At 34.0% G+C, this 27420-nt stretch overlaps 1 protein-coding gene across 3 annotated transcripts in view; it reads right to left on the reverse strand.

The window, feature by feature from the left end:
* TOP1MT (DNA topoisomerase I mitochondrial) overlaps positions 1-27420 on the reverse strand; it is a 79365-nt gene that overhangs the window by 1873 nt on the left and 50072 nt on the right. For all 3 annotated transcript variants that reach the window (XM_012542004.2, XM_012542005.3, XM_012542007.2), the window contains 9 exons: positions 23922-24044; positions 22768-22955; positions 16825-16969; positions 13555-13698; positions 12716-12901; positions 4893-4961; positions 4178-4292; positions 2109-2236; positions 591-685 (listed from right to left, as the gene is read on the reverse strand). In XM_012542004.2, the coding sequence (XP_012397458.1) occupies positions 591-685; positions 2109-2236; positions 4178-4292; positions 4893-4961; positions 12716-12901; positions 13555-13698; positions 16825-16969; positions 22768-22955; positions 23922-24044 (1193 nt within the window). The remainder of the gene's footprint in view (positions 1-590; positions 686-2108; positions 2237-4177; positions 4293-4892; positions 4962-12715; positions 12902-13554; positions 13699-16824; positions 16970-22767; positions 22956-23921; positions 24045-27420) is intronic.

Here is a 27420-nt window from a genome sequence, read left to right on the forward strand (position 1 = left end):
ATAAAGACATAATTTCAGTATCTATCTTGTAATTATTGTGTATCAGTTACATCCTCTTGCTATTTCTACCCCACAGTCTCTTGATTTCTCCCCAGTGTCGATGATTCTCTGCCTCTCTGCCTGACTCTGGGCAAGTTTTTCATGAAGGTCCTAAAACCATATGGAGGAAGATGCCATGCATGCCTTTATGGATTTTTCAGTCTATAAATCAAAAGTCTAGTGGAACCTCTCCCTGGAAGGTTCCTTTATAGAACTCCAGCTGACCCTCTTATTTTACAAAAAAGGACACAGACTTTAAAGGGGACGGCTAAAGTCCAGGTGTGTCCTCTGTCTTCAAAATCTGGTGCTCTTCCCATCAAACCACTACATGCCCCAAACTATCACCTGCTGGTCTTGGGTTAATTGTTAATTAGGATAACAAATATAAACTAGCTAAAACTTAACCATTTTTAATATATATCTGACTAAATTTGGTATCAATAGTCAGAAAACTATTCCAGGAAACATTTCAATTGCAACAGATAATCCATCAATTCTGATGAATGCTGGACCACAACGGCCCCTGTCAGATGCATCCGTGAAGACCTTACCTCTTGGACTTGACGCTCTTTCTCACTTTGGCATCAGCCTTGGCTCTCTTCAGCTCCTGCTTCGCCACGGCTAGCTGCTCCTTTTTAGCATCAATCTTCAAAAGAAGATTCCATTAGACAAGCCCTTCCTCAGAGAGTCTTTAGGGTTGGATGGTATCTCAAAGAGATCCCGGTCTAAGTGGAATGTCAACAGGAATCCCTTCTATGGGATTCCCCAGAGTCACTCAGCCTTCATTTCCAGAACCACCTTCTGCAGCAGCTCAAGATTTTCTTCATAAGGAATCAAAACCTGTGTCTCTGCTACCTCTCTCCTGTCCTTTCTCCATGACAGCTCTTTGAACAACTTATCAGTTCAGAGTGGGCTTTTACCCACTGCATTCAAGTCCTCTCTAGTGTGAAAATGATCACCTCCTTATGAGGGCACCCAGTGGAAAAACATCTATGCCAGATGTACCTTTCTCTACAAAGATGCCACTGACTATCTTGAATAAATCTAGAATCCTAAAACACTAAAAATGGAACTAGCAAATCTTAAAAATGAAGTGGGGTATTATACACTCAATTATAAACACATTATCATAAGATAAAAGCCTCACACTATCTGCTTTTAATAACCACTCAAGAGTATTTTACATTTATAAAGAAAATATTTCATCTGATTCTCTTCATTGGGCCAGTTACTAAGAGCTGAATTAGTTCCAATTTTAAAAAAGAAACTGAGTCAGAGAGGTTAAGTAATTTGCAATGTCACAATGCTAGAAAGAACCCTGATGTAGGATTCAGACTGAGCTCCCAAGTTTAGCCCTCTTCCCACTCCTTAATAGGAGTTTCTCCACTTAGAATTCACATTTACAAAGACAATGTGCTTAGTTGGGGAAAAAAAAAAAGGCAGGGATGGGCTGGGAAGGGAGGGAATCATGAAGCAGCAAAGAGAAGAAGGCACTGAGGCTGGGAGCCAACAACCTGGGTTGAAATCCCAGTTTGGCCACTCTCCCTTTGGTTCCCTGAGCGTCAGTTTCTTTGTTTGTAAAATGAGGGGGAATGGATTTGATGACCTCTAATCCCCTGGCATAATATGTCTAAATAGACTACTACTACTTCCAAAAAAGTATGCTTTGATTATAAATCAGACTCCAAAGCTCTAAGTCACATCATGATCAGGAATAAATGTCAGTTCACTTTCAAGAGATTAAACTTAGCTCAATGTACAAGAACCTGGACAAAGTCACCTCCCCTCAGTTACCTGAGGAAGCAGCTTGTCTTGAAAACAGGGTAACAACATAAGTAATGGATAAGAAAACTCAGAAAAAGAAACTTTCCTTGAAAAATAGCTTTATGACTTCTAGAAAACTGGCTTAGAGATGAGGGGAGGGATATCAGTTACTCCCCAGGGATTCTCTCTGTCTCTCTCTATATAGGGTCAAATCTCTAGAAGACAAATGGATGGATTGTATGGATCTATGACATTAAAAAAACTACCACATTCACAATAATTATTAGTAATATTTACTAATTTACCTTAGTCTGGAGATTTTGCATGGACTTCTCAAAAGTCTTAGGAGTTGCTCGCTGATGATTACATAAAATAGCTACTGCGCGGTTTGCTCGGTTGTAGGACAAAATTTTAGCTGCTACATTGTCTTCAGCTAGAAGATGGAGAAACACATTTGTAAGAGAACCAATATACAAGAACTAAATGTGAAGAAAGTGCTCGTGGTCACATATATTGCCACCCTTCTCACTCCAGCAATCTAATTGAGCACTTGAATTTTGATTCCTAGTTTGTTTTTTTTCCTTTTTTTTTTTTTTTTTAACTGAGGCAATTGTGTTAAGTGACTTGCCCAGGGTCACACAACCAGTAAGTGTTAAATTCAGCCTCAGCTGAATTTGAACTCAGGTCCTCCCGACTCTAGAACTGATGCTCTATACACTTAACTGTCTAGTTCTTAACCAAACTTTCATAATGATTCAGAGTCATTTGATTTTTCCCAAATGAAGGAATGAGCTCTAGCATTATGCTTCTGACAGGTAACCTCATTTCTCTGGGATTTCCTTATCTTTAAAGGAAGGTGGATAGACTGAGACAGATCCTGAAATTCTAAGAACTTATGAAAGAAAAAATGAAGTTAGAAGGTGCAGTGGATGAAGTACAGAGCTTGGAGTCAGGAAATCCCAAGTTCAAATTCGGCCTCAGACACTTACTATGTTATTATCCTGGACAAGTCACTCACCCCACCTGCCTCAGTTTCCTCATCTATAAAATAAGATGGAGACAGAAATGGGAAACCACTCCAATAGCTTTTTTCAAGAAAACCCCAAATGGGGTCATAAGAAATTGGAAGACCAAAAAATAAACAATAATAAATGAATGGGAAAAAATGGGTCACTTACATAAATATATGTAAGGGGTGGAGAATAGCTAACCTCAACCCTTTCTTTGGGATTGGATTCAGAAGTAGCCTCACCACAGGTCCCACATGGGAAGGTAGTATCTACATTGCTCACGAGTTCACCAACTTGGTGAGAAAACAACAGCGTCTCAGGTCCCAGACACCAGGCTTTTCATGGCCAGGACTACGTCCAGGACACGGAATTTTAACTCAATCAAGAGCATCTGAGTGCTGCAGAGGTAGGTTCTCTTCTAGGTATACATTAGTATCTCTCCCTGTCCCCATGCAAAAGAAATACAAGTATTTACTGACCTATGATTTTGGAATCAGAACCATTTATTTGTTTCATAAAAATACTTTGAACACCTTCTTTATTTAAAAAGAGATTATATAACCTAGGGATTATTTCCTTAAGTATCTGAGAGAAATCACTTGTAAATCTATCTAGACCCAGATCTGTTCCTACAGGAATTCTTTTGTGGTTTGCTTAATTTCTTCTTCAGAGATGGGAATAGTAAGTTTACAGTTTCCTTTTTTGTTTAACATTTTATATTTTTGCAATTTCTCATTTTATTATATTACTGTTTTTCTTTTAACCAAAGTAAGCTAAGTTACCACATTGCTTGTTTATAACAGCCCAATCTAGTTCACTAAGATTACACATTTTTCCAGATGTAATCCTTGACTCTTCACTTACTCTTGCTCACTACTTTGAATCAAGTGTCAATTACTGTTCTTTCTACCTTTGTAAGTAACATTCGTCTCTCCTCTGATATCACTCCAGTATGGCCTTCGTTATCTCATACCTGTTATGCTACATCAATAACCTTTTGATTGGGCTGTCTGCCTCAAGTTTCTCTCCCCCTCCAATTTATTCTCCTCTCAGCTATCAAAATCTTCCTTAAACATAAGTCCAACCATGTCACTTTCCTGTTTAAAAAATTTCAGGTTGTACATATTTAGCCTATATCAGATTTCTTTGCTGTCTTGGGGAAGGAAGAAGCAAAAGAGGGAGAGAGCAGTCATTCAAATGATTAACAGGCACTGATGGAAGAACCAACATCCAAGCCCAAGTCCTGCTAGTTCTGCCACACTGCCCGTGGCAATAGTTTAAAAAAAAAAAAAGGCTGATCAACAACATTGTTTTTTCTCTCTGAGTATTAAAAATTTAAACCACACCATGGTGGATCTTATTACCATTGGTCAGCACTTTCAGTTGTTCCTGCAGTGTGATGGATGCATTATAAGTCCTGAATACCTTGGCGGTCAATCCATCCATCAGGTCCTGAAGATGCTTGTTCAGGGTTGATGTCTAAAAACATAAAGGATTTTCAGGAATTCCATGATTGCTTACTGTCTGTTTTCAATTTCTAGCAAAGCAAGGCTTTAATAGGGAAAAAGAAGACGTGTAGAACACAAAAGAACTAAGAAAGCCTTCCTAATCTGGGCAAGCTGCATATAACTGATTGTATGTATGAAGATCTTCTACAAGTCCTTGCCAAGAATCAGCCTCCAACAACAGTCATAGGGAGAGAATTCAACCTAACTTGTCCCTTGACAGATTCATTTATTCTCCACCTCCTATTGACATATTATTACAGTATGGACATTTAAGATAAGATTTTTTGTATCATCCACCAAGATTTAACACAATAACAAAGAAACATTTGAATGATGAATCAATACATTATTTTTTGTCAAAAGACTTTTTAAAAAAGTTATATTTAACGGACATGAATGCAATAGTCACGTCAGCTTTGAAATGCTGTGTTCTATTTGCTGTTCTATAACCTTCAGTCTAACCAATGTTACACAAAAAGTATACTGCAGAAATCACAATGACATTTTATGCAATCAATTGGAAGTAGCAAAGTTAATAGAAACCATTAAAAAAAAAAAAAAAAAAACTCACAGTAAGTCTGTCAAACAGCTCATCCCCCGGGTCCTTATTCTCCATGAAAAGCTGCAAATTCTTAAATACCTGTAATGAAGGGAAAAACCCAAAGCATGCATGAATACTATGGAGAGTTTCAAAACAGATTCACAATGAAAGGACATGATGGCAGTTGGGAGAAGACGGGTGAGGCCCAGGAATCAAATTGGTGACCAAAAAGTACAACATTTATTTCAATAATTCAGGGATCAATGGCTTAGAAAGGTACATTAACTGCTGATTCTGATCACAATAATTCAAGGAAGCCTGAGAGGAGTGAATGAATTGTTATGGCAAAAATAATTCTAACTCCCGGTGTCTGACTGGTAATGAGTCTCTCACATTACCTTATCTAGATTGGTTCTTGGATGACAGCTACAGTGGTTGCTGCCAGGCCAATATCAAAAGACATTCCAACTCAGCAGGACCTGCTGGAACCTATGTTCTGCTAGCACAGTTTTCAAAAACCAAGGGTTACTGCCAAAGCACAGGGAAACAGAAAAAGTATTACATAGGCAAAAACTTGAAAGCCTTACATGGTTTAGTTAATATTTAATAAAGAAAAGGGAAGAAATTCACAACAGAAAGGAAGATTGTTGAAATGAACAGGTGCTGAGCATTGGATTTAGATTCTGTACCATGGTGTCAAATACAGGAATCATAGGATCCTTAGCAAGGATGAAATGTGCTTTAGCAAGTATGGATAAGAGTGTCCTTTTTTCAGAAACCTAAATCCAATCAAAAAAGGAAGGTGATGATTAGAAGGGGAAAAAGGAGAAGGGATGGGAGAACTCCTTATTTATGTCAAGTACCATGAAATACAGCTATAAAACAGGAAGAAGAAAATTCATAGGTAAAAATTCAAGAAAAGGGCAGTAATGGATTCCATGATCATCAGATTTCTATACAGAAATGCACAATAAAAAGGTAATAAACAAAATGAACTCTCTCACAAGGAGGTGAAAATGTGAACTGAGTAATACTTGATAGTACTTGGTCCTTTGACTAAAATACCAATTTGGAAGAGGATATGTCATAAAAAAAAAAAAAAAAAAAAGACACTGCCTATTAATATGTTATAATCACATGGGGAAATTTAAGAACTTGAGCACGCAAGCTTGGTAAAAAAAAACATTTGTTTGAAGATCAATGGAGGCAGAAATAATCTAATAGTTAATGCTTAGTAAGCACCTACTATATACAAGGCATCGTGTTAGGATATAAAAAAGAGGAAAAGCAATCCCTAAACTCAAGGAGGGTATAGGTTGTAATCTAATGAGGGAGACAATATGCAAATAAATACATATAAAGCAAACTTTAAACAAGATAAATAGGAATTCATAGCAGGAATGCACTGGAATTAAAGCGTAGGGGAAAGCTTCATGTAAAAGGCAGAATTTTAATTGAGACTTAAAGAAAGCCAGGAAGGTCAGTAGTTGAAACAGAAGAGGAAGAACATTCAGGGCATAAGGAATACCCAAAGAAAATGCTGGAGCCAAAAGATGGAATATCTTGTTTATGGAACAGCCAAGAGGTCAGTTTCCCTGATTCAAAGAATACCTATTGGGAAGTAAATTGTAGAAAGACTAGAAAAACAGAGAGGGGAATAGGTTATGAAGGGTTTTGAAAAAGAATATTTTGTATTTAATCCTAGAGATAACAGAGAGACCATTGGAATTTTAATGTATGTGTGTATGTGTGTGTGTGTGTGGGGGGGGAGCGTGCATGTGACATGACTAGCCCTGTGTTTTAGGAAAATCGAGGTAAGAGTGGGCAGAAACTTGAAGCAAGTTATTGCAATAATTCATGCATGAGGAGCTGAGGGCCTGCACCAGGATGATAGTCTAGAGTTAAACTGGTTTAACAAGGGAGCAAGATAGCAAGAAGAGAGAATGGCTAATGCAGAGGTGACAGCCATTGAATGAGAAGTCAAGAGTGGAGTTTTATAAGAGAGAGGAAATGCCAGTAGATTATGGTCAGATAAGGGGATTTCAGAATTCTTGAACATAGAGGTAGTACATTTGTAAGTGATAGTAAAAATAAGGGTATGAGCACTGTTGTGTGTGTATGTATCTGCAACATAATCAGATGGGGCAGACATGGCTAGAAAATAGTTGAAAAAGAGCAACCATTTTAAAGAATTTGAAAGCTCAGTGAATTATTGCAAACATCAGGGTAATGCAGCAAAGAAACAAATCAATGCATTTGAATCATGAAAAAAGAAAGAGAATCATGAAAGAGATTCATGAAAAGAGAACCATGAAAAAAAGAATCAATAGCTTGAAAAAAAGAAAACTCCTTAAAAACTTGTCTAAATGGAAAAGGAGGTACAAAAAGCTAACTGAAAAAAATAATTCCTAAAATATTAGAATTGAAAAAGTAGAAGCTGATAACTCTATGAGAATCAAAACTCAAAATCAAAAGAAGAAAAAAAATAGAAGAAAATATAAAATACCTCACTGGAAAAAACAATTTGCCTAGAAAATAAATCTAGGAGAGATAATTTAAGAATTACTGGTCTACCTATAAATCATCTTCTAAAAAAGAATCTGGACAGCATCTTTCAAGAAATTATCAAGGAAAACTGTTGTGATGTCTTAGAACCAAAGAATAAAATAGAAAAAAAAAAATAATCTACTGATCACCTCCTAAAAGAGCTCCAAGAATGAAAACTCCAAGGACTATCTAGCCAAATCCCAGAATTCTCAAATCAAGGAGAAAATATTGTAAGCAGCCTGAAAGAAAAAATTCAAATTATCAAGGAGCCATAGTCAGAATTACACAGGACTTAGCATTTTTTACAATAAAGGAACAGAGGGCCTGGAATAAGATATTCTGATTTACAACCAAGAATCAGTGACTCAGCAAAACTGAGCATACTCTGTTAGGGGAAAAAACAGATATTTGCTTTTGGTCTAAAATAGTGGTGGTCAAAAGAAGAACTAGACAACATCATGAAATACAAAATGGATAATTTTGATTATATTAAATGAAAAAGGTTTTGGACAAACAAAGCAAATGTAGCTAAGATTAGAAAGGAAACAAAACTGGAGAAAAATTTTTACACTCAAAAGATTCTGATAAATTGACTCAAATTTATAATAATACAAGACATTCCCCAACTGATAAATGGTTAACGGATATGAATAGATAAATTTCAAAGAAATTAAAGCCATTTCTAACCATATTTAAAAAATGCTCTAAATCACTATTGATTAGAGAAATGCAAATTAAGACAACTCTGAGGTACACTTCACACCTCTTAGATTCCAACCATTAAGACAACAGGAAAAGACAATGATAAATGTTGGCGGGGATGTGGGAAAACTGAGATACTAATACATTGTTGGTGGAACTATGAACGGATACAACCATTCTGGAGAGCAATTTGGAACTATGTTGAAAAAGTTATCAAAAGGGTACATACTCTTTGACCCAGCAGTGTGTCTACTGGCCTTATATCCCAAAGAGATCTTAAAGGAAGGAAAGGGACCTACATGTGCAAAAATATTTGTGGCAGCCCTCTTTGTAGTGGCAAGAAACTGGAAACTGAATGGATGCCTATCAGTTGGAGAATGGCTGAATAAATTGTGGTATATGAATGTTATGGAATATTATTGTTCTATAAGAAATGATCAGCAGGATGATTTCAGAGAGGCCTGGAGAGACTTACATGAACTGATGCTAAGTGATTTTCTATTTCTAAAAAAGTGAGCAGGACCAAGAGAACATTATACACAGCAACAACAAGATTATGTGATCAACTTGATGGAATTTTCTATACTGAGGTGATTCACCTCAATTCCAATAGACTGTGATGGAGAGAGCCATCTGCAACCAGAGAGAGGACTGTGTGGACTTAATGTGGATTCCAATATAGTATTTTCACCTTTTTGGTTGGTTGTTTGCTTGTTCTTTTTTCATTTTTTTCCTTTTTGATCTAATTTTTCTTCTGCAGTAAGATAAATGTGGGAATATGTTTAGAAGAATTGCACATGATAACCTATATTGGATTACTTGTTTTTTGAGGGAGGGGGGAGATGGAGGAGGGATAAAAATTTAAAACAGAAGATTTTGCAAAGGTGAATGTTGAAAACTATCTTTGCATATATTCTGAAAAAAAAAAGCTATTATAAAATTTTTTAAAGTAATAAAAATAAAGAGAAGTGGTCAGATGCTCATCCTTTTATTAGTAAGCATGCTGGCATTTTTAATAAAAGGATTAAATTATCTAGAAATTATGTCTCTTGAACATTTTTCATTGCCACAGTTATAAAGAACCATAAAGAGGTATTAGAACCTTACACACTAGATTCTTTTTTTTTTTTTTTTTTAATTTAATAGCCTTTAATTTACAGGATATATACATGGGTAACTTTACAGCATTAACAATTGCCAAACCTCTTGTTCCAATTTTTCACCTCTTACCCCCCCCACCCCCTCCCCTAAATGGCAGGATGACCAGTAGATGTTAAATATATTAAAATATAACTTTACACACTAGATTCTTAACAAAAAACTCCCCTATATATCTTGGGCCCGGAGAATTCTCCACAAGAAGAGTTCTTTGTTAGGACTGTGGCTGTGATCTGATTCTCCCTTTTACCAGTAATAAATTTTATCTGGCTAAGTTTATATGTTCTGTGTCTATCTGTTTTTAAAGTTGTAGCTCCCTAATTTTCACTTTCACTTACAGAGGGTTCACTATAACAGGCTACTTGAAACAGAATTTGAGTGCAAATGAAAGAAGATGTAAATTGAGTTTTCAGGATGCCAGCAGATATGTGAGGAGCTGCTTGAAGAAATTTGGGGTCCATTTTAGGCTCAAGAGTCTGGACATTTCAATCTTTTTTTTTTTTTAAAGGAGCTAATAAGTAGGTGTGGCCTATAATTTCTTATAGGTAGTTTCATTAAGAGCTCTGGTTTTAGAGGGCTCAATGAAAAGTGAGACAAAGTGAGGGTACCAACTCTTGTAAAAACTACAAATCTTGGGAACAAGTCAGAATTAAGTATAGTTAAAACTCTGTCCAAGTGGACTTTGAAAGAAGACCTTTTAAGGTTTTTTGGAAGAGGAATTAGGGTAAACTGATCATGGCACTGAAAAAACAAATTGCTCTGATCAAAGCATGAAGCATTCAGATAAGTAAAAAAGCATAGTTAAAAAGTTTTCCCAAGCGAGTAGTTTTTAAACTCAAGTTTGATTTCTGAATGTTTTAGTTTGTTTTGTCTTTATCTTTAGGATAAAATATAAAGTATAAAGATATTTATACATTTGCTAGGTGGGGAGAACTGAAAAAGCAGATAAGACTCTACTCGGTTATATTGTTTAAAAGGGGCCATTTTAAAGAATTTCTTTCTGTCTTTAATTGTAAGTTTATAGTTGTGAAGGTGGAATCAAAGAAAGGATTTCTCTCAGTTAAAAACACCAACTTTAATAAATGAAACTAATTAAATATCTAAATAAAAGCCACTTGATAAAAGGGTTTTTTTGGTTATTCCACTGTTATATGAATTCAATTGGATCCCAAAACGGATCCCAAAACTAAAGTTTGTAGACTATATTTAAATTAAATCTAGAGTTATTTTATTCCTCCCTATCTTTGCCCTGAATATAGCTGACATAAGAGCAATATGTTTTAAAATTGCAAAAATAGTCTGTTTGTTTTAAAATCTTTTAAGAATTTTCTGATCAGGCCTTTTCTTTTACAACCTTAAATGCAACCACTTTAGGATTTCAGTAATTTATTTAAATATATATATATATTACTTTTATAAAAGCTATTTTTATAAGTATATTAGTGAAAATAAGTAAAATTGATGAAAAATCTCATGATCTGTAAATTATTAAATGTTAACTCTCCAGATTCTGAAAAGCCTGCGATAAAATGAAAACCAGGAAAATTCATAGCTTGAAGGAAAGAGGGGTATCTTGTAAGCAGAAAAAAAGGCTGAGCTCTGAAGATGAAGAAAACATCTCATGTTTAAGATGAAGAAACAAAGAATCATGGCTTTTTGCTCAGAGCTGATTTAAGATCTTCAGAAAGAGCTTATCTGTTCCATCTACAGCAATACTTCACAAACTCATTATCAACTGAGTGTGGCCTCCTCAAGAACTGGCAGAAAGCCTCTATTCCCTTCTCTTGTCTAAAGTGCAGGAGTGCCTATTTCAGCTGAAGAATTTCAAAGCCAATATACAACTTGAGAAACTGGCAACCACTACCAAAAAACTAAGATCCATTGTTTGCAGTTTGAAATACCCTGAAACCCTTTAGTCAAGTATCAAGTTAGGTACATCAGAAAATGGAAAAGGGTCTGTGAGAAGGCCAATTCTGCATGTCCTTTTCTCAATCCTAGGAGCATGAAGCTTACTGGCTGTTGCACAGATGAGGCTGATGAAAACTTCAAGGGGAAGCATAAAGAAAGAGACTGGTTTGTGGAGAGAAACTGAGAATGTTGTTTGACAAATGGCCAACAAGAAGATTAAATGTGCACTGGTGGAGGAGACAATACAAAAGAAGAGTATTTTGTACAAATTCCAGAAAATGAAGTAATTCCTAAATGAGGAGAAGGATGCAAAACTATCATATCAAAAAAAATGAGGGATACTCAATTTAATAGGCTTGAGAAATAAAAATAAGTGGTTGATCAGATTCAAGAATTAAAGAAGATCATAGAGTTAGAGAAGTGCCAGAAACTAAATCTGGATTTGATTCAGGATGTGAAAGGAATGTTAAATTTAGAAGTGAATTTGTGTTGCAAAAGTAAATAGAAATCTTTCATATAAACATAACTAGTTGTCCTATCCCTGGAGTTATAGAACAGATTTTCAATGTGAAAGTGAACATCATTCTTGACTGCAACATCTCTGAGAATTTAAATATGGAGGTGTCCAGGGCAAAGGATCCAACAACAGTTGGAGATTAAGAGATTTTGCCCAAGTTCTTGGGACTCAGTCCTTCATTTGAGAAAGGTGGAGGTACTAAATAATACTGTTTTGTTGGCATCTGCAAAAGACCTAAAAAATCTCAAGACTTCTTTATGCTTAGGACTATACACAGTCCTTATTATCCCTATAAAATATTGCCAAGTCATTGTGACCAACTTAGAGGTAGGCATTTTCTTCAACTATGAACATGAGAGATCATTTTATCATATGAATGTTTTTTTATATTTTTCCTATCACTTCATTCTCAGAATCTCTCATGTTTTTCTTCTGTCTTTCTAATAAAGTTTTGACAAAGGATTGCTTTCTCACAATCTGCCCCCAATTGAGAGAGATCAAAAAATATATACCTATTGGCCAAATGAATTTCAGGTACTATATTACCCCAATTCCTGAGTATTCTGCTGTATGAAAATAATTGTCTTTACCTCTCCTTGCTCTAACCAATAACTTGTCCTATTTCATCTGGGTATGTTTTCTCGACTCCAGTTCAATATAAGCTATGTTATATCAGGAATTGTTCCATTTTTTCTTTTTTCTGTATACCTGGTGCCTACATTGTCACTGAGGTTTAATAAATGCTTGTTGAATTGTATTAAATGTTATTAGTTACTTATAGATACATAGGATGATAGGTATTAAGCTAGGAGGGTACTTGAAGTTAAGGAAATTCAATGTGCCCCATTTAGATTTAGAAAAATCTAAAAGAATAGTTAGAAATTAAGAACTTAAAAAGAAATTTTATGGAAAAAATAATATGTATGTAATTGATATCTCGATTCTTAAATAGAACTCTCAAAAAGTCTAATGGCTAAAAGCTACAATTTGAAAGAACAACATGATAAAACAAAATACTCACTGGCTTTTCAACAGGTACTTTGTTATAGTACCGGATGGAATCCTTTCCCAGAAAGTCAAATTCAACAATATGTTCTTGACCATCCAACTCACGGTGTAACTGTATGTGTTCCACACGAAGAGAACAGCAGCCAACAGTATCTGCCGTTTCTCCTTCTTCTTTCTCATTACCAGCTCTCAGGGCCAGCTAGCCATGGAAAAGAAAAGATGATGGAGATGGAATCATTAAAATACATCTTGTACCACTGTCAACAGGTTCCAATTTTAGACATAACTTTGGTCCAAGTATTAGCAACATTTGTCAAACTTGCTCTTCCTCTATTCTAATAGTTAAATAATAATAGTTAATACTTAACACAAAACTTTATGATTACAAAGAAATTCATCATAATATTGTCACCTTTGACCCTTACAACCACTAAAGAAGGTTAATTTAATTTAATTTTTTTTTAAATTGAAGTGTAAGATCTGGGAATCAGAAGACCTGAGTTTGAATTCTCCTACCCCTCATAAATACTGGCTATAGGGTCTTGGGTAATGTAATTATTTTAATTCACAGTTTCCTCATCTGGAAAGTAAGGATAATTATACTCATACTACTTTCTTTACAAAGTTATGGTAAGGAAAGTATATTTTAATCCTTCAAATACTGTAATAATGGGAAATGTTATTATTCTCACTTTGCTGATGGGAAAATAGCCTCAGAAATTTATATGAATTGTGTAAAGCTGTAAGATAAGTATAACTATTTAAGTCTAGTCAATTTCAGAATTTGGTGCTAATAATGAAAAATAAGCACTTTTGCCTAACAGTAAATTCTAAACACTATAAAAAACTTACTTTATCAATGAAATAAAGAGCTACAGCTCTTTGCCTTTTTTTCATTTCCCTTGATTTCCAGTCAAAACGGTACTGAAAACGGATTTTGTCTACTACCTCCTTTAGACGCCGAGCAACTTCATATTTCTGCCAGTCCTTCTCCCCCTGGATAAATAAAATAATAAAAATATTCTGTATTTTCCTTCAGTCTTTACTTCAGGTTATGCTTTGTGGTAGAAGAAGATAAGGTCGCCTCCAATCACATTAACTCTATAATTTTTGCATTAGATCAATGATTTTATTGGTATAGAGAACACCTGGTGAGGAAACTCCCTCTATCACTGTAGATGGGCATTTGCCCTGTTCCTCACAGTCTGAAAAAGTGGCCTACTGGAACCAAGAAAACCCGAGTTAAAATCTGACTTCAGACTTAATAGTTACATGACCCTGGGACAGTCACTTTAACCAGACCACCTCCTCTTGAAAAAAACGAAAGAAGCCTGGGCAGTTTTCAAAGGAAGAAAGCCAACATACTTCATCAACAGCCATATAAAAAAATACTTTAGATAACTAATAATTAAAAGAAACAAAAATTTAAGCAGTTCTGAAGTTCCATCTCATTTCCATCAGACTGATAAAATTAACAAAAAACAAAAACAAACAAACAAAAAGGATAATAAATAAATACTAGAGGAGCTATGGGAAAACTTTAATACACTATTGGTGGAGCTTGCGAATTGACTCACCCATTCTAGAAAGAAATTTAAAACTATTCCTCAAAAGTAACTAAACTGCATACCTTTTGGCTTAGTTATATTATGTTAAGGCTTCTATCTCAAAGAGACAGAGGAAAAGGACTCATATATACAAAAATTTTTAGAGTATCTCTGGATACTCTAACTGGACAAAATGGAAATGCCCATTAACTGGGAAATGGATGACCAATGTATGGCATATGAATGTAATGTAATATAACTATGTTATAAAAATCATGAAAGAAATAGTTTGAGTTAAACTTAGGAAGAAGTACGAACTGACGAACTGAAATGAGCAGAACAAGGAAAAAATTTATACAGTAATATTGCTGCAAAAACATCTTTGAAATCAATACATCAATTGAAATCAATATGACCAGCCATATAATTCCAGAGGACTCAGGATGAATTGTTTCCTGGTAGAGGGATAACAGACTAGGACACAAGAGATAATATATTTTTTAGGCATGGTAAATGAGATTATTTATTTTGCTTGACTATGCCTCTTTGTTACAAGTTTGGTTTTTCTTTTTCTTTTTTTCCTTTTCAATAGCAGAGATGGGAGGGAGAGAAAACTGGTATTTGTTTATTAACAAAAATAAAATTTAAAAATTTCTATAGTGAATGACTGTAATTCATCATGTCCCAGTCTCCCCTTAAAAAAACAAAAAGAAATAAACCAACCAAGAGATGACAGAAGTGTCAAGCAAGGATAAGAATTATGGCTTTTGTTTTTCAGGCATTTCTAATCTATATTAGTACACAATCTATCTCAGACACTGAAGTGGAGAAGGAAAGGCTCTTGCTGTAAGATGAGTCACTCTAAATTAGGTAAGCATTGCATTTAGGAACAAGGGATAGAAAAGGGTAGTTAAAAAGAGGCTGAGCTCATAGTTATTAACATGGAAGCAATTTTGGAAATATTATTAATAATTTGCTTTAGACCTAACAACCAATTTTGAGGACAATTTCTTGAGGTAATTTTATACTACACTATTAAGTCCTTGTAAACCATACAATCTAAAAACAGTAGGATGGACCTAAGGGTGCCGAATGGAAACTGAAATACCAAACTGTGAGACCAACAGATTTCAAGAATAGGAATACAGTGGAACTTAAAGATGAATTTTTAAATTCTGCTGCCCTCATGCAAATATGTGCCCAAGTCTTATTTTTACATTCCCCACTTCTGAAGTTTTATAACAATGTTCAACTCTGCAAGTCTTCCATAAATTCTCTAACAACTTGATATATGCATAAAAGTGGTGACATGCATGAACTACAGAATTAAAGCATTCATTCATGTCATTACTTAAGTATCACATGTCTGAAAAGATACCACTAATAATTCTCATATTCTCTGATGGGGAGGGACCATGGGGTAGGTATGACCAAAATAGTGTTGAACACTGAACCAAGAGACTGCAATTCAAAAATCTAGTTCACTTACCAACAAACTGTGTTAACTTCCCCATGCCTCCTTTTTCTCATCTATAAAATGGGGAAGAAGATACTGATACTTGTACAGCCAATCCCACATGGTTGTTGTGGGTAAAATATTATGTAAAGGTGATTTTTTAATTTTCTTTTTGAAAAATTTATTATTCATTGCCCTAAGATACCAAGTGATTTGTTGAAGGTCATACAGCATGCATATGTCAGAAGTGCAAATCCCAAGATCAAGTCATTATGCCACATTGTCTCAATACTATATTATCAAAAATATTTTAATAAATGATGATAAATGGCATCTGATATGAGTTACAAACTCAACTTTTTTTTGATGGGGAGCAGGACATTGGGCATAAATGAGGAATTTTAACTGACTGGAGGTCAAAGAATACTTATAAAGTGGCAGGTAATTTCAATGTGCTGCCAAAATTAGCCTCCTAAAACTTCAATGGATTTTCACCATCTCATTATTGAATTCATAATTTTGTTGGTCCTAATTGTGCTGGCTTCCCCAAGCATATCACAACCCTTCTAGGAATATGGTTGAGCTTGAGCCCCTGGAGCTGAAAAGTTCATCACCTAGCAGTCAACCTAGTGATAAGCATGCTGGAGAGGTTGGTTCTTAGATAAAATGTCTCCTGGTTATATTTCATTTTTTTTTTTGGGGGGGGGGCGAATTTGGAAAGGTTTAACCCATGCTATTTTCTTTTCTTTTTTTTTATTTATTTAATAGCCTTTTATTTACAGGTTATATGTATGAGTAACTTTACAGCATTAACAATTGCCAAACCTCTTGTTCCAATTTTTCACCTCTTACTCCCCCCACCCCCTCTCCCCTGGCTATATTTCAAAGAAAACTTAAACAAAAAATAGGAAAAAATTTTGAATCTGTTTACTCGGGCACAAGGTCTACTAGCCTAGTTCTATCCAAAACAGAAACATCTAGACAGGTACTTGTCCATCAAATGAATAGGTATAATTTCTTGTTTACTAGCCTCAGGCTATATCCTTGGATTCCTAAAAAGACTGGCTTATAAAAAGAAAAGCTACTTCAAAAATACCCTCAACATACTCACATACAAACCTTAAGCTTTGAACTGGGATTCAACATGATGTACTTAATGGAATTCTGGATATTCTCAGTCCAGGATGCCAGCCAAGTGACTGTGTTGTCAAAACGTACTTCTTTCCACTTGTGACCTGGAGGTGGCTCTGGTATTTTAGAATCCCTAAAAGGAAAAAGCCACATCAATCAGGTTAATTATTTTACAGGTTCTTTTTCTTTAAGTCATAAGAAAATAACTCTTCAAATCCCAAAGTATGTCATGTATTCCAGACTTTGATCATATTCTCTTTGGTATCATTTTCTAATTATTTCACATGTACTACTGATCTTGTCTATTTTATTTCTAAAGTCTCTAAACTTCTTAAGGATAGTGTTAAAATTTCTCATGGTTCTTGCAATGTCTAGCAATGTTAGTTCACAATAAATACTTGAACTGAATGCTGTCCTTTCCAAAAAGAGTTTACGTTGCCTCTGGAAAAAATATTTGATCCTTATTGTGCTACAGTAAAGCAACATCCAAATATATTCCACTAACTTTAAATTTACTCTATTTAAATAAAGTATGTCTAAAGTTTCCTTTTGCAATGATAAATGTTTAAAAGGAATTAGCTAACAAAATGATGTCAGTAATGTGAAGGGAAAGTTTAAACAGACAGTTATTGTTTAACTCTTCTTATCTAATTATAAGAGCTAGATTTCCACTCAGCAATACAGAAATATAGTAAAGCATTTAAAGTAATGTCAATAAAGAAAAATAAATGACTCGCTTTCCCAACAATATACTGAAAATAGTAAGGTTGCCTGGGAAAGTTGAGACAATAAGATGGAGGGTTACTTCACAGAAAAATATATATTTTTTTAAAATCCAAGTCATGCTAAAAGTTGTGCCTGACATGTCAAGTTTTGATAGCATTTTTAGACAATACTACATAAAATGATAAAAATCATAAGAGATAATTTCTTTAACATTTTTGGCATATGATATTTTAATATTTATGCATCTCCTTTGTCCTCTTCTAAATACTCAATATTTTCAAAGATCTAAGTCAAGAAGAGAACGACATAATTTCTCTGATCCTTACAATCTCTTCAATTATCAAAACAGAAATTATGCAGCTAAGATGAAATTTTGGTTGTTTCCCTCGTCTAGGAAAAGAGGTATCACACACAAAAGAAAGCATGAAACCACAACACACAGTTAGTGAGAATTGAGAGCAAAATTTATGGCCTACCCAGGGAAAATAATTGGCAGAACTGAAAAATATAAATCTATCATGGCAAGTCTCAATGAAGAAACAAAATAGAAGACAACTAATTGAGAATGGAAATACACAAAAGTGAAAGACAATCTGCAAGGAGAAGCAAAATATTTTATCTGATAAAGGCCTTATTTTTCAAACATAGAGAACCTAGTCAAACTTATAAATAAATAAGAGCCATTTCCCAATTGATAAATGATCAAAATATATGAAAAGTTCTCAAAGCTATGGGTATGGCTATCTATACTCATATGAAAAAATACTCAATTCACTATTGTTTGGAGAAATGCAAATTAAAACTGTTTTGAAGTACTACTGCATATCTATTAGATTAGCTAATAGTATAGCAAAGGAAAATGACAAATGCTAGATCCAAACATTCTATAGAACATTTTGGAACTATACCCAAAGGACTATACATATCTTATCTTGATCTAGCCTTATCACTACTAGGACTTTTCCCCAAAAAAAGATAAAAAACCAAAATAGGATATATACATATAAAAATTATTTATAGTGTCTCTGTTCTAGAGACAAAGAATTAAAAATTAAATTGTGGTATGTGATTTTTATGGAATACTATTGTACTTTAGGAAAGAATGAGCAATTTTTTGTAGTAACAAGAAATTGGAAATTGGGTGGATGCTTATCAATTGGGGAATGGCTGAATGAGCTGTAGCATATGAATGTTTTCATATTCAGTTACTATCTATAAGAAATGATGAGCAGGCTAATTTCAGAAAAGCCTGAAAACACATGAACTGAAGCTGAGTGAAGGGAATAGAACGAGAACATTGTACACAATAATCATAAAATTATGTGATGTGATGATCAACTATGATAGACTTAACTCTTCTCAGCAATGTGGTGATCCAAGACAATTCCAATAGACTTGGGATAGAAAATGCCATCCACATCCAAAGAGAGAACTATGGAGTTTGAATTTGGATTGAAGCACAGTATTTTCTCCTCTTTGTTTGCTTGCTTGCTTTTTCTTTCTTATGGTTTTTTCTCTTTTAGTCTGACTTTCCTTGCATAACATGACAGCTATGGAAATATATTTTAAAGGATTGTATATGTATAACCTATCCCAGATCGCTTGCTGTTTTGGGGATGAGGGAGGGAAGGGAAAGAGGGAGAAAAAATTTAGAACATAAAATCTGACAAAAATGAAAGCTGAAAACTATTTTTTACATGTATTTAGAAAAATAAAATATAGAAAAAAAGATGAGTAGGATGCTCTCAGTAAAACCTGGGAAGATGTCTATGAACTGAGGCAAAGAGAAATGTACTCTGTACAAAAAGCAATATTATAAGATGATCAGCTATAAATGGCATAACTATTCTCAGCAATATGATGATCCAAGACAATTGTGAAGAACTCATGATGAAAAATGCTATGCATACCTACAAAAAGAACTGATAGTGTCTGAATACATTTTGAAGTATACTTTTTTAAAACTTTTTTTTGAGGGTTTTTTTTTTCTTGGTCTATGTTTTCTTTCACAACATGACTATTATGAAAATGTTTTGCTTGGCTACCCATTTGTAACCCATATGAGATTGCTTGCATTCTTAATGGGGATGGGAGTCAGAGTGGGTAGGAAAAAAGAGAGAGAATCTGGAACACAAAGTTTTAAAAACAAATGTTCAAAATTGCTTTACATTATTGTTTACATATAACTGGAGGGAAATTAAAAGCTAAATCAAAAGAAAGAGAAAATAAATCCAATAAATAACATTAAAAGAAAATATGCTCAAACTAGGAGAAACACTGTACATAGTAACAGCAATACTGTAAGAAGATCAACTGTGAATGATTTAGCAATTTAAAACAATACAAAATGATTCAAGATAATTTTGAAGGATTTATGATGAAAAATGCTATCCACTTCCAGAGAAAGAACTGATGGAGACTGAAGGCAGTCTAAAAAATTAAACTCTATTTTTCTTGGGTTTGTGTGGAGTAAGGGAGTGGGGGAGAGAACTCTGTAGTTACTTTTTCTTTCTTTTCTTTTCTTTTTTTTTTTTTTTTTTTAAAGCAAACTGGTTAACATGGACTGCATGTTATGCATGCATGCATGCATAGTTTGCATGACTGCATTTGTATAACTTCTCTATCAAATTGTTTGCCTTCTTGAGAGGGGGAAAAGGAGAAAGGGAGGGAATCTGGAACTCAAAATTTCAAAAGGCTAATGTTAAAATTTGTTTTAATGTGTAATTAAAAAAAATCATACGTGTGTGTATACATACACACACATGTATATATGTAAACATGCTTTCCATATAAGTAAAATATACTGATCTCCAGGATTCTTTGAGACAATCTAAGGACTATAGTTCTCCTCAGAAGATCACAAGCTAAAAAACCTAAACGAAATAATTCAAGAGAACTGCCTAGAAATTCTGAAGACAGAAAACAAATTGCCAACTGGAAAAATCCATAAATCACCTGAAAAAAAATCAAGGCTATGAACAGCAAGACAGATAGTGCTTAAATAAAACAATTATATTGAGAAAATAAACTTTTCAAGTGACTAAGAGAAACCCCTTCAAATACACAAGACAAGAAATTCAAGTAACATGAAGACTACTGAGACTACTCCATACCCACAAGAAAACACAGGAGGAAATAAAACAATGTGTTTTGAAGAAAAAAATGGAGCTTTATATGCAGCCCAGCATTAACTACTTTACAATTCAAAGTTTAACCATAAATCAAAAAACACGGTTGTTAAATAATAAAGAGCTGTTTGGAACATACTTAATAAAGCACTGGGCAGGAAGACTCGAGTTCAAATCCAGATAACAGACAAAAAAAATAACAGTACCATGTTTACAGCAAAATGGGGGGAAAATTCTAATTTGAACAACAAAAAGAGTATTAGAGACAATGAAAAAAAATATAAACCTAACTCTCATAACTTTAAATGGGAATAGATTACACAATACAGTAAGAGAAAAAAGAATAGATAAGAAAACAAAAGTTGGTTGCTTACAAGAAACACATTTAAAAAAACAAAAACATAGAGTAAAACTGAAAATTGGAAATTTTTAAAAATCCATCAAGAAAATAAATTAAAAAAGCAGAAGCTGAAATCATGTTATATAAAAAACAAGAATATTCAAATAAATTATTCGCTCCTGAGTTTATTCATCTGCAAAATGAAGAGGTTGTAGTGAATTGCTTCTAAAGTCTTCTAATTTTAAATCTATGGTTTTAGGAAACAAATTTCTTTCTTTTACTGGCAAGCAAAAATAAGTTGAGGAACTGCTTTAACTTAAAATTTTAAGAGATTAGAAAGTACAATGACATGAAGGAAATTATTATTAAATAACTGTTAATATTGGGGAGATTTACCCTTTTCTGAAACTTTATTCTCTACCAGGCCAAAACATCTGAAAGACGGTGTTCATAATGAGACTGGATTAACTTTTTGCTTAATGTAGTTCAGATCCTACTCAGTGTTCTATTCAGGTTTGGGTGGGGATACAGTCTTTGATTACATTGCCCTAGACTGGGGGAAGGAGAGGAGATTTGGAAATAAAACTTAACCCCAATTGCCTCAGGGGAAAAAAAAAGATCTTTATTTACTAAATCAGAAATGCTAATCTTTTTTTTCATAATTATAACTTTTTATTGACAGAACCCATACCTGGGTAATTTTTTACAACATTATCCCTTGCATTCACTTCTATTTTGACTTTTCCCCTCCCTCCCTTCACCCCCTCCCCTAGATGACAAGCAGTCCTATAGATGTGTTAAAGATGTCATGGTATATCCTAGATACAATATATGTGTGCAGAACCGAACAGTTCTCTTATTGCACAGGAAGAATTGGATTCAGAAGGTAAAAATAACCTGGGAAGAAAAACAAAAATGCAAACAGTTTACATTCGTTTCCCAGTGTTCTTTCTTTAGGTGTAGCTGCTTCTGTTCATCATTGATCAACTGAAACTGAATTAGATCTCTTTGTCGAAGAAATCCATTTCCGTCAGAATATATGCTCATACAGTATCGTTGTTGAAGTATATAATGATCTCCTGGTTCTGCTCATTTCACTCAGCATCAGTTCATATAAGTCTCTCCAAGCCTCTCTGTGTTCATCCTGCTGGTCATTTCTTACAGAACAATAATATTCCATAACATTCATATACCACAATTTACCCAACCATTCTCCAATTGATGGGCATCCATTCATTTTCCAGTTTCTAGCCACTACAAACAGGGCTGCCACAAACATTCTTGCACATACAGGTCCCTTTCCCTTCTTTAGTATCTTTTTGGGGTATAAGCCCAGTAGAAAACATTTGCTGGATCAAAGGGTACACACAGTTTGATAACTTTTTGAGCATAGTTCCAAATTGTTCTCCAGAATGGCTGGATATATTCTCAATTCCACCAACAATGTATCAGTGTCCCTGTTTTCCCACATCCCCTCCAACATTCCACATTATCTTTCCCTGTCATTCTATCCAATCTGACAGGTGTGTAGTGGCATCTTAGAGTTGTCTTAATTTGCATCAAAAATGCTAATCTTAACTAAGATCAATTTAATTTCTAAGACTTAAATCTTATCAAGTACTCTTAACCTAAGGAAGTACTCCTTTGAGATTTCTACTCCCCTCCCCCATCTTTATCTCAAAACATGTTCTTTTTTGGTAATCTTAATAGTTAAGTTCTACTAAACCAAAAGTGTACCTGCTGCAGTTTATGATTACATCTTCTGGCATTATTCTTTTCTTCAACATCCCCATTTTAGGATGGTCCCCACGACCACGAAACAACCCAGGTGGCTCAGTCTTGAAATTGCCTATTTTCTCTCTGTGGCCATCTAATATACAGTAGCCAAATGCTTCCTGAAGTCTTTCTGCCTCTTCTTTTAGCTTCTGAGTTCATAAAACATCATATACATTAGCAACAAGCAGAAAAGGATAAATTTAAGTTTCTTAAATTGGATTAAGAGTTCACCTCTTAAATAGTCCAAAATGAAAATCTATATTTATACTTATTTTCCATAGAAAGGGTCTCAAGAAATCAAAAGTTTAAGGGAACTAATGTATAATTATTGGGGGATATAAAAACTAAGATAGAATCCTCCAATCATGTTAGGTTACTAATGACAACAGATTTTTTCAAACTAAATTTAATTAAGTTAAAAATGAAAAAAAAAAAAAAAAAAAGCCCAGTTTTTTTGTAACCTTTAACTATCAATGCAACTATTGTTAAAAAAAAACAAACAAACAAACAAACCTGCTTTACACCTCTATTTAAAACTATTTTTGTTTCTTGTAAGGAAAAGGGTTATCATTTCTTAGGGATTTCAATGAATTTCAAGCTAAAAAAAAAAAAAATGAAGTTATGGTAGATTTTTTTTTTAAAGGTTTGGAAGAATATTTACCTAAAACAAATGAAAAAAAATCAAAGCCATACTTTACAGTAGACCAAATTATATACCATATTAATATTACTTTTTGTTCATTTATAAAATTCATCAGAGGGAAATACCAACCATATTCCTTCCATTAAAGGTGGATTTAGTTTTATGCAGTATATATGTTTCTCCAAGTATGTAAATGAAGTATTTTAAACATTCTAGGAGAGTTTACTATTTAAAAGAATTTTATCCTATTATAAAATGACAGTCAATAAAATAATCATCTCCTGATTTCATCTTTAACATAAAGAACTTCATTTGCTTAAAGCATATCTGCATGAAATTATACTAGGAAATATTTAAAGTATCCAAAATATTTATGTCTCTGGTAAGCAACCTCCCATTAATGGTCTAGCTGAATTCTCCTAAGATGAATATTAATAAATGAACAACTCTGACATTTAGAATGAATTCTGACCTGTTTCTCCTCTTTGGGCAAAGCTTTTCTGGCTTCATTCTTATCAACAAAGTACTTGTGGATCTCCGTGAAGTCACACTTGTTCAGGTGCTTGATTATCTTTTTCTCTTCCACAGTCATTTCCTGCATCAAAAGCCAAAAATCAATACAAAATCTTGCTCATAAACTTCAAGCTCCATTATTTTATCATATGGGTGCATCAATAACTGATGCAGAGACTTTAGCAGACAGTATTCATCAAACTCATTTTTCTTGTAGCCAGCTTCTAGTGAAGAGGTCTTCCCAATAAGCTTAAAAAGAAACGAAGTCTAACCCCACGTATTACTGACACTTTTCCAGTTTGTTAGAACCTGCTAAAAAACTTGCACTCCAATGCCATGGAACAAATATATAACACAACGAATCATCAGAATACATCATCTCTTTTCTACAGCTAAAAGGGTCCAGTGAGCAGAACACAAAACTTGTTATTGAGAGAGATGAATTGATTTCCTTTTCTAAAAATTAATGGATCAGTATTCATGAGAAACAGACTAAAAGCAAAGGGCTTAACAGGTGACATCAAGGACTAATAATATATTATAAGTATTTACTAGTGATAACCCAGTACCTAAAAATATTAATGTCATCTACATTTCATAACAATGAATTTAGGTGAAAAAATCAAGGCTCCTTTTTTTTTTAGGAGTTTTCACTCTAGGACTCTTTGCCTAGTACTTTAAATATATCTCATAAGTAAGACAGCATAGTGTATTTGATGCCTACTGAAAAATTCAATTAAAAACTTTTAAATGAAAAAGCTTCCATATTAATTATAATCAAAGAAAAAGCAATTGTCAGTAGGTTTGCGTCAATGCACCCATGACAGATTATATATATTCATTTATAACTTAGGTCTTTGAACAAGAAAGGTCAATAAAAGACAGAAATGGGATCTGAACCTAAACCTTGCTGAGTTCCAACTTTAGCATTATACCCATTAGATCATGCTGACTCTTAAATTTACTGTTTAAAAAAATTAAAAAAAAAAAAAAGCTTTACTTATGTCTTCACAATAACTCTATAGGATATCTATAATAGGGACCTACACTTTCTCATCTTTCTTAAAGGAATAAAGAGACCCACATGTACAAAAATGTTTGTGGCAACCCTTTTTGTATTGGTAAAAAAAATGGAAACTGAGTGGATGCCCATTAAATTGAGAATGGCTGAATAAAATATTATTGTTCTATAAGAAATGATCAGCAGGATGATGAGAGGTTTGGAGAGACCTACATGAACTGATGCTGAGTGAAATGAGAAAAACAAGGAGATCATTATATATGGCAACAACAAGACTATACAATGATCAATCCTGATGGATGTGGCTCTTCAACAATGAGATGATTCAAACCAGTTCCATTGTTCAGTGATGAAGAGAATCAGCTACACCCAGAGAGAGGACAGTGGGAACAAAGTGTGGACCACAACATAGCATTTTCTTTTTTTTTTATTTTTTATTATAGCTTTTTATTTACAAGATATATGCATGGGTAATTTTTCAGCATTGACAATTGCAAGACTTTTGTTCCAACTTTTCCCCTCCTTCCCTCCACCCCTTCCCCCATCCCCAGATGGCAGGTTGACCAATACATGTTAAATATGTTAAAACATAAGTTAAATACTATTTATGTATGCATGTCCATACAGTTATTTTGCTGTACAAAAAGAATCGGACTTTGAAATAGTGCACAATTAACCTGTGAAGGAAATCAAAAATGCAAGCAGACAAAAACAGAGGGATTGGGAATTCTATGTAGTGGTTCATAGTCATCTCCCAGAGTTCTTTCACTGGGTGTAGCTGGTTCAATTTATTACTACTCTATTGGAACTGATTTGGTTCATCTCATTGTTGAAGAGAGCCACGTCCATCAGAATTGATCATCATATAGTATACAACATAGCATTTTCATGCTTTCTGTTGATGTTTGCTTGCATTGTTTTCCTTCTCAGGTTTTTTTTCTTTCTATATCCGATTTTTTTTTGGTGCTAACTGTTGGATTTAACATATATTTTGAAATAGTTAACATGTATTGAACTACCTGCCGTCTAGGGGAGGGGGTTTGGGGAAGGAGGGAAAAATTTGGGAACAGAAAGTTTTGTAAGGGTCAATGTTGAAAAATTACCCATGCACATATTTTGTAAATAAAAATTTTAATTTAAAAATAACCCATTTACACTGATCCAACCATCCTAGAGAACAATTTGGGACTATACCCAAAGGGCTATCAAATTGTGCATATCCTTTGATCCAGCAGTGTTTCTACTGGACTTATGTCCTAAAGAGATTATAAAGGAGTCAAAGAGGCCTATATGTGCAAAAATGTTTGTAGCAGCCCTTTTGAAGTGGTAAGAAACTAGAAACTGAGTGGAAGCCCATGAGTTTGGAGAATGGCTGAATAAATTGTGGTATATGAATGTTATTGTTCTGTAAGAAACGATCAGTAGGATGATTTCAGAGAGGTCTGGACTTACAGGAACTGAGACTAAATGGAGTGAGTAGAACCAAGAGAACACTGTACATAGTAACAACAAGATTATGTTATGATCAATTCTGATGGACTTGGCTCTTTTTAACAATGAGGTGATTCAGGCCAGTTCCAATGGTCTTATGATAGAGAGAGCCATCTGCACCCAAGAGAGAGACTGTGAAGGCTGAGTGTGGATCACAACATAGTATTTTCACCTTTTGTTATTGTTGTTTGCTTGCTTTTTTTCCCTCCCTCATTTTTTCTCTTTTGATCTGATTTTTTCTTGTGCAGCATGATAAATGTGGAAATAAGTTTAGAAGAATTGTACATGTTTAACCTACATTGGATTACTTAGTGTCTAGGGAAGGGGACAGGTGGAAAGGGAGGGAGAAAAATTTGGAACATAAGGCTTTGCAAGGGTAAATGTTGAAAACTATCTTTGCATCTATTTTGAAAAATAAAAAGCTATTAGTATAAAAAAGAAAAAAAAAAGAATTATTTTTCAAAATAGCTGTAACAATTTTCATATATGACAGTGCATTAATGTGTCAATTTTCCTACAGCTCTCTAATTCACAATTTTTTTTTTTGGCCAATTTCAATAATTTTAATATTTATTTTTCTAATTATTGTTTGGGGACACGTTTAATATGCTTGCTGGTAGCCTGTATTCTTCTATTGCAAACTGCCTGCACATATCTTTTGACCTTTTTTATGAATTGGGAAATGGCATTTATTCTTGTAAATTTGAAATATGAGTATCTTAGAAACCTTTTGTCAGAGAAACTTGCTGCAAAAGATTATTTCCCCCCCCAATTAGCTGTTTCACTTGTAATCTTGGTTGGATTGATTCTTTTTTTTTTAAATGCAAAAACGTTAGAATTTTTATATAATAAAAATTCTTCATTTTATTTTGATTCCCTTTATTCCTTTCTTGGCTGTGAATTTCTCCCCTATCCTCAGGGGTTCTGAAATACAGCTTCTTCCTTA

The sequence above is a fragment of the Sarcophilus harrisii genome, chromosome 1 (genome assembly GCF_902635505.1).
Source record: "Sarcophilus harrisii chromosome 1, mSarHar1.11, whole genome shotgun sequence".
In the NCBI taxonomy this organism is placed as follows: domain Eukaryota; kingdom Metazoa; phylum Chordata; class Mammalia; order Dasyuromorphia; family Dasyuridae; genus Sarcophilus; species Sarcophilus harrisii.